This window comes from Palaemon carinicauda, chromosome 38 (assembly GCF_036898095.1).
Source record: "Palaemon carinicauda isolate YSFRI2023 chromosome 38, ASM3689809v2, whole genome shotgun sequence".
NCBI lineage: Eukaryota > Metazoa > Arthropoda > Malacostraca > Decapoda > Palaemonidae > Palaemon > Palaemon carinicauda.
The window spans coordinates 67,466,127-67,482,381 of NC_090762.1; the positions used below are offsets into that span (position 1 = coordinate 67,466,127).

Consider the following 16,255-nt stretch of genomic DNA (forward strand, 5'->3'; position numbering starts at 1 on the left):
AACAATGTGAAAGAGCCAATGGAAATCTTGTAATGATGAGTAACAATTAAAACTAGTTTACATATCCTGGAAAGGGATGACTTGGCGTTATGCACTGGAAAAAAAATCCAAGTACCCTTCAACAAACAATTAAGCGATATATTATCTACGTATCTGGGAAAGGATTAAAAAAAAAAAAAAACATATTTTTTACTGTTTATTTAGAATAACATGAAACTTGTGAGAACAGATAAAATTAATATTTGTCCTAAGAGTGAATCTAAGTAACTTTACCCTTAGGTGCCACTAAAAATAGTGTTCATCTACCTGTGGTAACTAATTTCCCATCACTTCAGGACTGGGATTATTTAACTCAAAACCCTGGATCCACGAGATGTAAGGGATAGAGGACCTGTTTCTTCGTGAAAAAAGCAAATATTTTAAATTCATAAATCGAAAATAAAGAGAACCTACATAGTATTTGTGAGATAAGTTTAGAGTAAATAATATCTTGGTTGTTGGCTGATAATTATTTAGACTTACTCATGGTTATCAAGAATCATCCTGTGAATATTATAAACTTTCAAATAAACCCTTCAGAAATGGCATCCGACTTTCATTGTGTGGACCTTCAAACCATATATACCTGTAGTGTTTATTTAGTTTCCATGAAAAGAACATTCATGTTTGTGCATACTTCTAAAAATGAGATTTATGAAAATGAGTATTTAAAACTGGAATATAAAAAGAAAGAAAATAATTATTCTCCATTGTAGAACATCTCTAAGCATAGACTCTAGTGCCACGACGATTTTGATCATCACCATTACGATGACCATCATCTCTACCGCTTTCTCCACCCAAATGTTTTTCTCCACCGTTGAAAGCGACATTGCGAACTACTCTTACGTGGCTGTATCTGCTTCTGACACTTCAATGTTCTACACCACCATGACCGTCAAAGTGAACATTGGAGGCACTGAGCAGAGTAATCTCTTTAATCTCCTCAAAGGTCATGTCGTCACACATTCCTTCTTCGAGCGGACAGTAATCGAACTTCTCCCTAAAAGGCGATGACGTCAGGATGGCGATATTAAATAAGAGACATGCCAAGGAGAAAGTGACGAAGAGAGTTCTGTCCATGACGCGGGAGATGAACTTCCATTGCTCGATCAGCTTGTTTGTGTTTTCAGACATTTCTGTAGCTTGCCTATTCTTCATCAGGGTGAGGCACATAGAATCCAGCGCCATAAGTGCACGCTTCTGGAAGGGGTCTGAAAAGAAACTTATATTTCAAGTGGATTTTCCCCGCATTTTGATGTCAAGAAAATGAAGATGACTGCCCTCTTATTTCATTCAGACTTGCATAAAACAATGACAAAAGAAAATAAAAGAGGAAGGATGGTGCCTAATCACAGAAGGAATTCGACACCAAATGCTATTAGTGGGATCTAGTTGGTTTAAAGTCGAGAGCCTCAGATGAGATATTATTATTATTATTATTATTATTATTATTATTATTATTATTATTATTATTATTATTATTATTATCATTATTATTATTATTATTATTATTATTATTATTATTATTATTAGCTAAGCTACAATCCTAGTTGGAAAAGCAAGATTCTATAAGCCCAAGGGCTCCAACATGGAAAAAGAGCCCAGTGAGGAAACGAAATAAGTAAATAAATAAACGCCATAAGAAGTAATGAACAATTTAAATGAAATGTTTTTAAAAACATTAAAAACATTAAACATAAAGATAAAGATAGAAATTATTTCTAAATTGCATAGTACTAATTGAAGTTTTCGAAAAAGTTATGTTTAATCTTTATTTCGATGTTATATGCGTGCATTTATGAATATAATTTGTGTCATCCTTAATGACATTAGGCATGATTATGCATAAAAATCCTTTACCTACGCACTCACCGAATAGTCTGGCCTAGAGTATTGTGGTAAAGAGCTCTTCTAGGAGAAGGACACTCCAAATTGAAACCATTGCTTGTTTTCTAATCGTGGGTAGTGCCATAGCGTCTGTACCACGTTCTTGCACTGTCATGAGTTAAGTTTAAGTTCTCTTGCCGGGGGGTACAATCAAACACACTATTTTATCTGTTTCCTTATTTTTTTTTCCTCACTGGGTTATTTTCCTTGTTGGAACTCTTGGGCTTATAGCATTCTGCTTTTCCAACAAGGGTTGTAACTTAACTAATAATAATAATAATAATAATATTAATAATAATAATAATAATAATAATAATAACAATAACCTTTACATATATGAGGGTCATTGCTTCTTTATTAATTCAAAACTCGTGTCTTAAAGTAAAGATATTTTTCTTACCTTTAAGGATGGAATACTCGAAATCTTCCATGACCTGCGAAGGCTTCTCTGGAGCCCGAGGAGATGCATGTTCTACTGAGAAGACCTTGATTAGACCTCCGTTAGCATCCGTCACCTCTTCAAACGGCTCTACTTTGGTTAGATTTGGGTTATCTTCCCTCTGCAACGATGCCAATAGGAATTACTGTCATTTTTAATAATACTTGGATTTGCTTGCCTAATGTCATCGTATTGATCAGAATGGAAGTGCCTGAATAGAGTTGTGGTGTTTAAAGTGAGGGAATATTTTGTGGTGTATCTCAGAAAATTTGTCTTATCATTACCAATAAGGGGTTTGTCGCTCACCTCATCGAGACGCCAACTTTCTCTTACGATGGTCGGTATTTTCACGACAAACACTTTGGCCACGATTAAAGTAATAATTCTGTAATTACCATAAAAGAAAAAGAAATGAGATTTAACATTACAAACCAAACCACTTATGACATTAAGACCAAAGAATGATAAGCATTAATAAAAAAAAAGAAAAAATCACTTTATCGAAAGCACCGTTAATAACTTACTTCACAGTTTCTGGAACCTTGTATCCTCTCATGCCCATGACGTTGAGGTTCAAAACCGACACAGAGAAGGTGATGTTTAAGGCGATCATCGTAATGCAAGTTCCGTAATAAACACCTGTTCAATTAAATATGCACAAGTCAAATAATACTTTAAAAAATAATGTTTGCAAATTAAAGAGAGAGATTCAGACTTCAACCTATCCATTATCACCAGGAGATAGATTTGATTGATTGTAAAACTGAGAATCACTACTAGCCTGCCAAGGGGATCTTTTCCGTCGGTGGCAGCTTCTCCGTCATGGCCATGAGGAACACCATCATGGCCAACATCGAGTTGATTCCCAGGCCAACTTTCTCGCCAGATTCCGACGGGATTGAGAAAACCATCAGAGCTGAAAGGGAGGGAATAGTCTGTAAATAATAATAATAATAATAATAATAATAATAATAATAATAATAATAATAATAATAGATTATTATTATTATTATTATTATTATTATTATTATTATTATTATTTAGGGATGACAGGAAATATTTGCTTAGGGCTATCAGTTATTTGATAAATCTCTCTCTCTCTCTCTCTCTCTCTCTCTCTCTCTCTCTCTCTCTCTCTCTCTCTCTCTCTTTCAAGTTACCATCCATTCAGTAGAAATAATCTCGACAAGTTAATTTCCATATTGTCTTGCCTATGTTAACATGACCACATTTAACACTAAATATTATAATCAATGGTTCAAGATGAGAGTTAAAGTGCATTTCGAAAGCTCCAAGCACCAATAAATTTTAATGATCCTTCACAGTATTCCAAAGTATTTTCTAAACATCATAATAATGGCATACCGAGATCAATTACGTTTTGGCAAACGCAGGATCCAGATAGATCAAATGTATGCATTTTTCAAACTTGGTTCAGCAATGTGCAGTTCTTTAACTTGCAGTCGCCTGCGCCTTCTTTGAGAGCTAAAGAGTTTCAGTGGTGGTGGAGTACATCAATTATAGCTGGAAAAGCACTCTGAGACTGCAGACCTCCACCACGGCTGCTTATTTCTCTAAACCAGCTTGCTTTTCCCGGAATCAATTCAGGCCGTAGGTATATTTGAAGTCTGTGTGACAACCATGTGCAAACTTGGGGTTAAGGTTAGGGTTAATTAGGTTGACCTTTTGCTCGACCTTGAACTTGACCTTTGACTTAGGAATTTCAAAATTTAATCGTGTCCATGTCTCAACATAACAATTAATCCCTAAAAAATTCACTACTCTATGAATAAAATTGTGGTCAGGAAGTTGTTCATAAACAAACAGACAGATCACCGGATTAACAGACAAACTGATTAATATGGGTGAAAACATAACCTCCTCCCAATTTCGTTGGAGGAGGTGTTAATAATAGCAACCCTAAATTATATCCTCTAAAAAATCATAAGGTTTTAATAATGTGATGACGAATGTATTCCGTTTAGTTAAGGACAGTTACAAGCAACGAGTTTCATAATTTTGAAGCAGAAAAACATTCTCACACTTACCACATATGTTGATCAGAATTCCGGGCATAATGAAGAAGAAGAGAGAGAAGATGGTGCGTCGCTGAAGTTGAATGTAGAACACAATTGCTGAGGAAGAAAATTAAAACTTAAAGAGGAAGCATTGCTTTAATAGGATTAGAAGGCTGGATGATATTCCAAAAAAACGTGAAAGCTACATTATTGAGTCAAAAATTGAAAATTAAACAAAATGGTACTCAGTTTCATAAAAAAAAAAAAAAAAAAATGTGCAACATTATGACAGCATAATTTTGTCGAGGTGTGCTCATACATGATCATTCCCTTGGATATAAAAATCATAAAATTGTAGTCAAATATCTGATTTCACCATCCATTAGGACTTCTTGTCAAAATAGACTAATCAAACGGGTCTCACTGTCACATAAGATCCATTAAAGTGACTTTTTGTAAGAATGGGTTCATTAAACTAGTCTCATTGTCACATAGGATCCAATGAAGTTACCTCTTGTCAATATGGATTAATTAAACAGGCCTCATTATCACATAGGATCCATTAAAGTGACCTCTTGTCAAAATGGATTAATTAAAGTGGTCTTACTGTCACATAGGATCCAGCTAAGTGACCTTTTGTCAAAATTTATTAATTAAAGTAGTCTCATTGTTACAGAGGATCCATTTAAGTGACCTTTTGTCAATTGGATTAATTATATTGTCGCATTGTTACGGAGGATTCATTTAATTGACCTCTTGCCAAAATGGATTAATTAAACTAGTCTCATTGTTACATATGATCCATCAAAGTGACCCTTTGTAAAAATCGATTAATTAAACTGGTCTTCTCGTCACAGAGGATCCATTAAAGTGACCTTTTGTCGAAATGAATTAATCAAACAGGTTTCATGGTCAAATAGGATCCATTAAAGTAACCTTTTGTCGAAATGAATTAATCAAACAGGTTTCATGGTCAAATTTTGCTAGAATATGTTAGGACAGTAATGAATGTCTAGGGCGGATGTTCTATTTTTCTTTTTTTTTTTTCTTTTTTTTTATTCTGACAGCTTCTATGGTCGGGTGTGATTACTGGATTTACCTTTTATGACGACTAGCTTTGGAAGTATTTTATCTATATCAGCTGCAATTCCTCCTTCTGGATATTTAATCTTTGTGCAGATTAATAAGTTTTACCCAGCTAATATTAGGACGTGGAACTGACTGACCTTGAGTATCTCCATGTAGGCTATGAGGGACTTTTCTCTTGGAGTGACGATTGTGAAGATGATGATTACGACGACGCGTTAGCCAAGAGTCTGATATCCCGAGTCTGATTTCCCTAGAGTACTGTACCGGTTAATTGAGTTGTTACGAGGAGTGACAAGGACAAGGGTTATCGTTTGCCACGGAGTTGTGGCAGTCTGCCGTTGATTAAAAGACTGTTCGGGTTATTTGGACAAGTCTGTGTGTCTGTGTTTATATATGTATATATATATATATATATATATATATATATATATATATATATATATATATATATATATATACATATATATATATATATATATATATATATGTATATATATATTGTATATACTGTATATATATATATATATATATATATATATATATATATATATATATATATATATATATATATATATATATATATATCCTATTAATTTGTTCTTGGTTTATTTTAGTTTTAAGCGTTCTTAGTCTTTTTCTTTTGGTCTATTTTGATGTGATTGTTTAATATGATTTATTTAGGTTTAAGGATTTGAGTAATACGTGTGATTGTTTGTTGTTATAAGTAATATTGAGTTAACGACAAAAGAGTCCAGTTAGTGTAAAAGTAAGGGGTAAGTTTGTGTTATTGGACTCTTTGTCTGCTTTGTTTGCATCCTGCCACAATAGGATTCATTAAATCAGTCTTTGTCACACGGTATCCATTAAAGTGACGTCTCGTCAAAATGGATTAAGCAAACTGGTCTCATTGTCACATAGGATCCATTAAAGTTAAATTTTGTAAAAGAGTAATTATTAAATCGACTTCAGACACAGAACATCCATTTTGTGGTGGTACTGCACGTCAGTTAAAAAGAATGCGTTCACATACTTGACATCGGATTCTTGCAACAAGGGTTGTGGACTTCCTTATACTCTCTATAGAAGTTCTCCAAGAAAAACATTGGGTTTTGGACGAATTTTGAAAGGTCTGCAGGTCCAGGCAGCAAAATAATCTGCAAGAAAAGACAAAAATAAATATTGTAAGATATATACAAAAGAGAAGCATTTGAAGATGCCTCACAGTTTAAAGGCATACTGTTACCTCCAAAGACCCAGTATCCATTGTACCAACAAGGTCAAACCCTGTGGAACTTGTATTCATAAACAAGTAGGTAGCTCAACATTTGTATTAACCCTATTGTAGTTTATAATACGTTAATTCACCTTTTCGAATTTTTTTCTTGATGTGACTGAATTGATTTTTTTTTTTCAATCTATAGAATCCCAAGAGAAACTTTTGAGTATCCTGAGTGACAATGACTGGCTGAAATGACTTGTAGATATGAATGCTAACAATCACATACTGCTTCAATATACCGGTTGAAAATTCTGTGTAATATTATTATTAGTATCATTATTATTATTATCATTATTACTATTATTATTATTATTATTAGTAGTAGTAGTAGTAGTAGTAGTAGTAGTAGTAGTAGTAGTAGTAGTAGTAGTAGTATCATTGCTTGATAAGTTACAACCCTAGTTGGGAAAGCAGGATGGTATAAGCTCAAGGGATCCAACAGGGAGAATACATTCCTATAAGCACTCGTCCTAGAAATGCTCCCAAACAAGTAGAATAATAATAATAATGATATAATAATAATGAGATGCATAATACTCTCTCCTTCATCGCTAACCTCAGGATGAATTTGTTTCGTCATGTTCGAAAATCTTATTGTGGGCTTTTCATTGGTTTCGTCTTCGGTCCCAAACATCATAGCTATCTCTTGTTTCAATAGATTTGTGAGATCTCCAAGAGAATTTCGATATTCCTCTTATCTTGTGTCTTATCAATTAAACCTCCATTATAGTTCAAGTCCGTCGATTTAATTTAACGAGAGAGAGAGAGAGAGAGAGAGAGAGAGAGAGAGAGAGAGAGAGAGAGAGAGAGAGAGAGAGAGAGAGAGATTCGTTGTTGCATTGACGTTTGCATTGTTTATGGCGTCGTTCATTATCACTTTTTTTTATTAAACTTGAAGTCAGCATTGTGTCTCTGATAGCTAAAGTCTCAAGTATATTTTTGTTGTCGTTCTATGTACTATAAATAATGCATGCAATGCTGATAAAGTCCCAATGCTGTGGCTAAAATATTGCTACAAGAATTCGAGCAGTAGGCTAAAAAATAAAACGTTTTATCGAATAAAATCTAATTTCTGTTGTATAGAGTAAACACTGATGAGAAAGTTTCAGGATCTGAAGGTTTTTGTCTTTACAATTTACACGGTGATATAAGTATTTGAAACTACTGTGAATTTCTAATGGATAAGAAATGCATACAAAATTACAAAGATGGATTTTTTGTACCTTTAATCCATGTCATGAAGCATAGCATGCAAGGTCTATTTCATTAGGGTATTGGATAATGGCTAAAGAATAATTATTTGCATCATTAACAGCAAACTATTTACTATGACCCCAGATACCTGAATAAATTGTGTATAAGAATTTATAACTAATTTTGTATTTGGTATTTTTGCTATTTGAAATTTTAAAAAGTTGTGTTGGTCTTGTATGATATAATACCGGTGGTATACATAAAGAATCAAATCCAGGCTTAGAAAAGGAAAAAAATACAGTTTATGTGAATCACCAATTAAACACACAATTGGATGCTGCTAAAATTCAACTCATTGACGTCGCCAGTTTTGCTTATTTCGTATCATAGTTCACCCTGGACAGCCAGGAACTTTGAAGAAAACGGGTCTGGGAGATATAAGAGAACGAGTGATGCATTCAGCCATAATTAGGTTAAGGCTACTCGTGTGGAGACAATTTTTGACAAGTGTTGTAATACTACATTTTACACTTAAGTTACATCGTTACTAGATTTCAGAAGCAAACAAAGAATCTTTGAAGATCAAATATTATCAGAAGCTCTGTTCCTGACTATTTTACTTTTACTTTTTGGGAATTCATCGTTTCCTATGTCATCCTAGTCTCGCATCAGAGAGATAAATCTCAGGGTCGTACTATGTCATTAATTCCTGTATAATTGATATCAATGGGTGAAACTAATTATTTTAAGTCTTGTAAAATATTGTAAATACTATCATTATTCGTAAATATAATTGTTGTTATGTTTACTGGCTATTATTTTCTTTCGATGTTACTGTTTTCTATGGTGAATTCATTACTAAGGAAATATGACATTGGAGTTTCCTGCAAGTTTCCTAACCTGCTCATTGTCGTAAGTCCAAGACGAAAACGTTAGTTGACAGAGTTGCTGATCGAAGGGATAATACTGAACGTCCAAAGAACAGATGGAATTAAAGATGCCATGGCTCAGCAGTTCCACTTCTCCTGTGTGGAACACAATGGCGTTGGTATTCAAGATGGAGCTGTCGTACTCGGCGTCCCCGCTGAGGGAGAAAGAAAGATTAGTTTATGCAAACTTTTATTCTTTTATTATTGCTTTTCAGGAACATAACAGTCTCAACTGTAGGCGTAAGGCCTACTCCAGATTGTTGTGTAGGTCTCTCTCTCTCTCTCTCTCTCTCTCTCTCTCTCTCTCTCTCTCTCTCTCTCTCTCTCTCTCTCTCTCTCTCTCTCTTAAATATATATATACACACACACATATATATATATATATATATATATATATATATATATATATATATATATATATATATATATATATATATATCTATATATATATATATATATATAGAGAGAGAGAGAGAGAGAGAGAGAGAGAGAGAGAGAGAGAGAGAGAGAGAGAGAGAGAGAAAGCTTACAATTATTGATGTATGTACGTATATACATAGATATACACACACACACACACATATATATATATATATGTGTAGGTCTCTCTCTCTCTCTCTCTCTCTCTCTCTCTCTCTCTCTCTTAAATATATATATACACACACACATATATATATATATATATATATATCTATATATATATATATAGAGAGAGAGAGAGAGAGAGAGAGAGAGAGAAAGCTTACAATTATTGATGTATGTACGTATATACATAGATATACACACACACACATATATATATATATATATATACATATACATATATATATATATATATATATGTATGTATGTATGTATATATATATATATATATATAATTCTATTAAGTCAAATGGAATGACAGCTATACTTTAATTAAGCAAGAGGGCAGGCAGGCTTTGGAAGCAGGTATTCGACAGAGTATGCCAAACCCAAGGCCAATCCAAACCACTAAGACTATGAGATAGATTTTAATTCCGTGAAAACTTCAAAGACCAGGAATACCGTAGATTAAGTGTATGTTAGAACAATTGAAGATAGCCCTACGGGAACTTCAGCAATTCTTAAACTACATAAAGATAGTATGATAACTCCTATTGATAAAGGAATTAGACAAGGGAGACTCCATCTTTCCTAAATTATTCTCAACATGCCTGGAAGAAGTTTTTAAGAATTTAGTTAGGAAAATGTAGAAACTGATATAAATGGGGAATACCTTTACAACATAAGATTTGCAGATGACATATTTCTGTTTAATGAATCATGAGAGGAATTTCAAAAGGTGAAAGAAGATTTGAATAGAGAAGGCAGTAAAGTTAGGGCTATTTGTATAGGGGACTGACGTTTGGCCTGCCGCTCTGTGACAGGAAAGATATATATATATATATATATATGTGTGTGTGTGTGTGTGTGTGTGTGTGTAAATATCACCACGAATGGCATTTAATACCAAATTCCATCTTGGGAATATATATCCACTTTGAATTCATTTTATGGTGACAGCTTCTACCCGTGTGCAGAGTCGAACCCCCGCCCACCCGTTCGGCCGAAAACCATGCCTGCGAAGACTCTACCGACTGAGCTATCAAGGGATATCTCTGTTGATAGCTCAGTCGGTAGTCTTCTCTTGATATCTCTGTTCCTAGCTCAGTCGGTAGAGTCTTCGTAGGCATGGTTTTCGGCGGAACAGGTGGGCGTTCGAATCTCCACACGGCCAGAAGCTGTTACCATAAAATGAATTCAAAGTGGATATATAATCCCAAAATAGAATTTGGTATTAAATACCATTCGTGAGTGATATTTACATTGATTGAAATTACGTGTGCATGTGATATATATATATATATATATATAGCCTATATATATATATATATATATCCAGACACTTGCTCCTTATTGTATAGGAGAGATATACACTAGGGGTGTAAACTACCGATTAGTCTTTTCTAATAATCTAGCGAGCTTCACTCACGTGTTCATCAGTATGATGTCAGGGTACCAAATGTCCTTGTACGGCACACGAATAACCCTTGTGTCTTCGTATTCAGCCGGGTCCCAAGATAGGTAACTGTCCATCCATTTCATGATGATCTCAGTGTTAGTTCTTACGTATTGGTTCTTGGTATCCTGTAAAAATAAAAAATTAATAATAATAATCAAAGCCTAAAAAAATTAATAATAATAATCATAGCCTAATCTGCTAACCGTGTCAACGGTATTCTGTCTGGTAACATAACTTCAGTGAAGAATTGTATTCACGACACCGAATTAATTAGCCTATTTTTTTTTTTTTTTTTTAAGGATCAAACGTGAAAAAAGACCACCAAGGTAAAAGACAAAATCTATAGCACAGAAATAAGACCATTGTTAATGTATGGATCGGAAACGTGGGCTCTAAGACGAAAAGAGGAAGCAAAACTTGTGAGAACCGATTTGGGAATACTGAAGCGGATTGTTGGAATATCACTGCTTGAAAGATTGGAAAATTGTAAAATAATTAGAAGGACAGGCGTAGTAAAGATTAGCTTTCAGAGGTGAGAGGAGTATCACGACTGAGATGCTGTGGGCACATGGTGAGGATGGATGGTGGGGAGGGAGTGAGGACGGCTTGGGAGGAACCTCTTAGGGAGAAAGATCGAGAGGGAGGCCAAGCATTAGATGGCGAGATAAGACGAAGAATGATATGGAGAGAAGAGGTTTGGTGAAAGAGGATAACTTTGATAGAATGCATTGGAGGGGAAAGAAGGAATTTGAATAAAATAGGTGATGGAAAATTCAATTATATTACTTATTCACAGATTTCATGACACATACAGTACTTCTCTGAAGATAAGAAAACAAATTCAAGATTATTTATCGCAGGTGAAATTCCTAACGTGTGTAAATATTATCTACTGATTGTGCCTTGAAGGCAAAGAACTTTAGATTTTTCTGAAAGGTCAACATAGGTTAGTGGTAGAACACTGAGCTAGCAAATGAAACGGTTAGGGTTCAATTCCCGCCTGTGGATTACCAAGTTGACCCAGGTGTGAATTAGTATGGATGTTTACGTGAAACTCAAATCCTGGTGGCTGTTGTCCAGCCATCTATTTGATTAAAACTTGTTTACATTAGTGACGTTGTCTTTAAACCAAGTTCGCAGGATAAACGGATGATTTGACAAAGCCGATAACAAAAGGCTAAGTTTATCAGAATATCTTCCTTTTTCTATGGAAAACGGTGGATTGGAGCGAGAAAATATGCTGCTGGATTCTACCTCAGACAGTGTTCTACGAACAGATGTTCAGCTGACTTCCACCTTGTGGCCTATCGGGAACGCTTAAAGTTCTGCTCGTTAATTAAAGTTAGATCATATGAGACCATTCAGGAGTGAAGTCAACTCTAGCAATCTTTTTTTAATTGGGTAAAAATCTTTCAATTCAAGTTTGCCAACAATGGTGTCCTATTTGGGAAAATTTCGACATCAACGGTTGGTTAGTTGGAGACAAGCCTATGCAAGGCATGAGCTTTTGTTGCATCGACAGCCCAGGGATATTTCGGGAAAAATCTTTATTCAGATTTCCCTATAATCAACTCAGCGAAGGTTTTGACGTGAATTTTGTCATTGATATTATTAACTTAAAAAAAAAGTTTGAAACGTGATGTTAAATAAAACTGAACACCGCGCAGAGGGATGCAACCTTCAGAGAACAATTTACCAACTCCCAATTCGTTTTTTGGGGGCAGACCTTTTCGTCAGATACGGCCTCTTTCCGACTTTGCTGGACTAATTTTTTTTTAGGTTGCCTGGTCGCTCAGGCTAGACACGAGCCCAAACAGATTCCTTTGCCGTCTTGTCGCCAAACTTTGCCCTAAGAAAGCAATAATGATCGAAAACTGAATGTCATTCTAGTCCATATTCGTGTCTTCATTTGGTGGCAGACATAAGTCAAAACTTCGGAAATAAGTGATTACATGACTTACATAGAAAATGTGTAATTAATATAATGACGTCCTGAACAAGAGATAGCTCTCAAAAAATTGCTTACGGGAGTGACATCTAAGATAAATATTTGCTGGATTCTTTTGAGAACTTACCAACATAAGGACATCAAAGAGTGACAGTTCAAAAAAGACTTGTGTGATTTCACCGTGTTTCTTTATTGGTCTGATGTGCTTATTATAAGTGGAGAAGAGGTCAATGAAGAGCCTGTGTTCTGGCGAAGTATCATTCGAAGAGACAAGTCCTTCGCCAATGCCTATCAAGTCTCCCATGCGTAGACATTCAGGAATGGCTGGAAAGAAAATAATAAATATTCACAGGCTTTGGAAATTGCAAGACTTCATCGGGTACAGCTGTCTCCTCCTTAACATTGGAAGTTCCTGCTCTTATAGTAATTTGAACAAAAAAAAAAAAATAAAGTAGTCTTTGTCCAACCCTGATCTACACCTTCGAAAAATAAATTGATACTAGTAATCAAAACCTATATAAATTCAAAGACGTGTATTTATATCTTCATATGCACTCCTATATAAACTATATATATATATATATATATACGTATAAGTATCAAATGGATATGTATATATATAAATATATATATATATATATATATGTATGTATGTATATATATATGTATATATATATATATATATATATACATATATTATATATATATATATATATATGAATGAATATGAAGATATAAATACAAGTCTTTGAATTTATATATACATATATATATATATATATATATGAATGAATATGAAGATATAAATACAAGTCTTTGAATTTATATATACATATATATATATATATACATAAACACACATCTATATATATATATATATATATTCTAATAAAGCTGCTTTAGTGTGGAGTAAATATTTTATCAATGTATTTCATTTATGTATTTAAGAGATGAATAGCCAGCTCGTAAGGTGAGTTCCTCTCTTGTAGGTTTAAGTAATTGTATGTAAATTACATAAGAATTTCATCGTTCATTTCATTGTACTTTTCATTCAAGTTTGTGTATTTTTAAGTGATAACATTTTATTTCCCGTATTTTGTTACGAAGTCTTATGCAATCGTGTTTAAGTGTACTGTACGAACCATATGAGGTATGAACAAGGGCTTATGTAATTTTTCTTATGGTTTCACGAGGTCTTGCGTCGTGTTTGCGAGAGATTACGCAAGTGCTATATTTCTACGTGTTTGGAATGTTCTAAAAACTCTAGAGTTAGTGCTATATTTTTTTTTTATTGCTTCAAGGACTGAGGTGGGTAGAGTCAGCTGAGAGAGAGTTGTCTCGCTTGTGCGTTTGTATTCATCAGATACGTGATCGTTGGCAACCTTATGCCGCTAGGCACTGCTCCCAAGCTTCTAGACCCCCTGGCCTAGAAGGATCTAGAATAATTAAGTCAATAGATATATGCCCCCAAGGATGCACAGCAGCAGAAGAGGACCAGCTTGTCCCTGTGAAAGAGCCAACATCCTCTCTCCTCAAGTGCCTCAAGTGTGTGCCCTCTCCCAAGTGAATAAGTTTTTACCCAACTTATATCGCGTGTAGTGTATTCAAACGTTAATGAAACTTTGAAGGCGATATAAAATTTATTTTGTTATTGTACGTGCTAGTATTATATAAATTTTTGTATTTGGCTCTATAAGATTTAGGTTAAAACAGTGAAGTATATTAATATTGCTATCTGGTCGGAAACCTCGTGTGAGCTAAAAACACGTAAGTTTGTCAGTTACTTTTATGTAAAATTCAATGCAAGGTTAATCATTAGAGTGTTAAGGTGTTAACTATTTTCATTAGATATTGTGTAAAATTGAATATTGAGTCAAGTGATTATGTAATTTCCAGAGTATAATATTTTCTTGTCTTAGTCTAAGGTTTTGGTCGAATTTTTCATTTTCGTGATAATTTTTATACTAATGTAAATTTTTATAGAATATATTTATTTTTGTAATAAGTGTATTATTTCAATCACCAGTATTTCTTACAGCGCTCTATTGTATCCCTGTTTAAGAATCGAAGGAAGAGGTTGTTTTTTAATAATAATTAAAAATAATTTGTTTTGAGTGTACGTAAGAGACCTTTGGATAGTCAGTGTTTTTGTATCTTGTCATCTGGGAGTTATATAAATTTCTCAGAGCTCGGGTATTATTCAATTATAACAGATTTAATTAAAAACAAACAGGTGAGTTTGGAACTCGGGAGGTTATGTAACTTTCCAACCGTAATATATATATATATATATATATATATATATATATGTATACTGTATATATATATATATATATATGTATATACATATATATATATATATATATGCAGAAGAACCACAGGGAAAATGAAAATACGGAATATACACTTGAGTCCTGACTAGTTTCGCGATACTTCCTCAGAGGACTGCATCTGAGCATCACGTTTTCCTGTGATTTTTACGCATATATATATGTATATATACATATATATATATATATATATATGTATATATATACTTATATATATACAGTGGAACCTCTACATCCGATCGTATCTACATCCGAATTTTCCAACATCCGAAGTAAAATTCGAGCAAATTTTTGACTCTACACCCGAATTTTATTTCGACACACGAAGTAGCAATTTTCGTCGTACCGGTTGTATCCGAATTTTTCGACACGCGAAGTACAATTCGAACACGTTCCGACTCTACACCCGAATGTTTTTTTCGACACCCGAAGTAAACAATACTCGTACGCGTAGTCAGTGCTCATAGCGCCTGAAGTGTTTTTTATTTCCGCCGATAGAAGGCAGCACATCGACCTCGGAGGGACGCTCAATTAGCGCGGCTTGGGTCAGTCCTCTGTTCTCGTCGGCTTCGTGCGGTTGTGCTCTTTGCGTTGTGATATTAACTGTGAATTAATCGTGATTTTTTACGTGCATCCATTAACGATAATTTACGTAAATCATGGGTCCAAAAAGGCTTAGTTTTGCCAGTGGTAGTGGTAGTGGTGAGAAAAGGAAGAAGGAAATGCTTTCTATAGAAATTAAGCAGGAAATTATTGAAAAACATGAGCGTGGCATCCGCATGAGTGAACTTGCTAAACAGTATGGCCGTAATATGTCGACGATCTCGACAATCCTTAAACAGAAGGAAGCTATTAAAGCAGTGAAACCTACTAAGGGGATCACTATAATTTCCAAACGCCGTACCCCTATCATAGAAGAGATGGAACGACTTCTACTAGTGTGGATTAAGGATAGAGAGATCGTTGGCGACACCATCACCGAAACCGTTATCTGCGAGAAGGCGCACGCCATCTTTACGGACTTGAAGGAGGAGAGCTCTGTGGGTGATGCTGGGGAGA

General features: G+C 34.4%; 1 protein-coding gene across 1 annotated transcript in view; it reads right to left on the reverse strand.

Moving 5' to 3' along the window:
• Positions 1-209: 209 nt before the first annotated feature.
• The window catches only part of LOC137630364 (uncharacterized), a 59,130-nt gene continuing 43,084 nt past the window's right edge, over positions 210-16,255 (reverse strand). Inside the window, exons 13-22 of the mRNA XM_068361795.1 lie at positions 12,994-13,190; positions 10,889-11,043; positions 8,849-9,032; positions 6,506-6,629; positions 4,417-4,503; positions 3,150-3,284; positions 2,893-3,007; positions 2,675-2,753; positions 2,330-2,489; positions 210-1,253 (exon numbers count right to left, since the gene is read on the reverse strand). Coding sequence (XP_068217896.1) covers positions 913-1,253; positions 2,330-2,489; positions 2,675-2,753; positions 2,893-3,007; positions 3,150-3,284; positions 4,417-4,503; positions 6,506-6,629; positions 8,849-9,032; positions 10,889-11,043; positions 12,994-13,190 — 1,577 coding nt within the window. The 3' untranslated portion in view covers positions 210-912. The remainder of the gene's footprint in view (positions 1,254-2,329; positions 2,490-2,674; positions 2,754-2,892; positions 3,008-3,149; positions 3,285-4,416; positions 4,504-6,505; positions 6,630-8,848; positions 9,033-10,888; positions 11,044-12,993; positions 13,191-16,255) is intronic.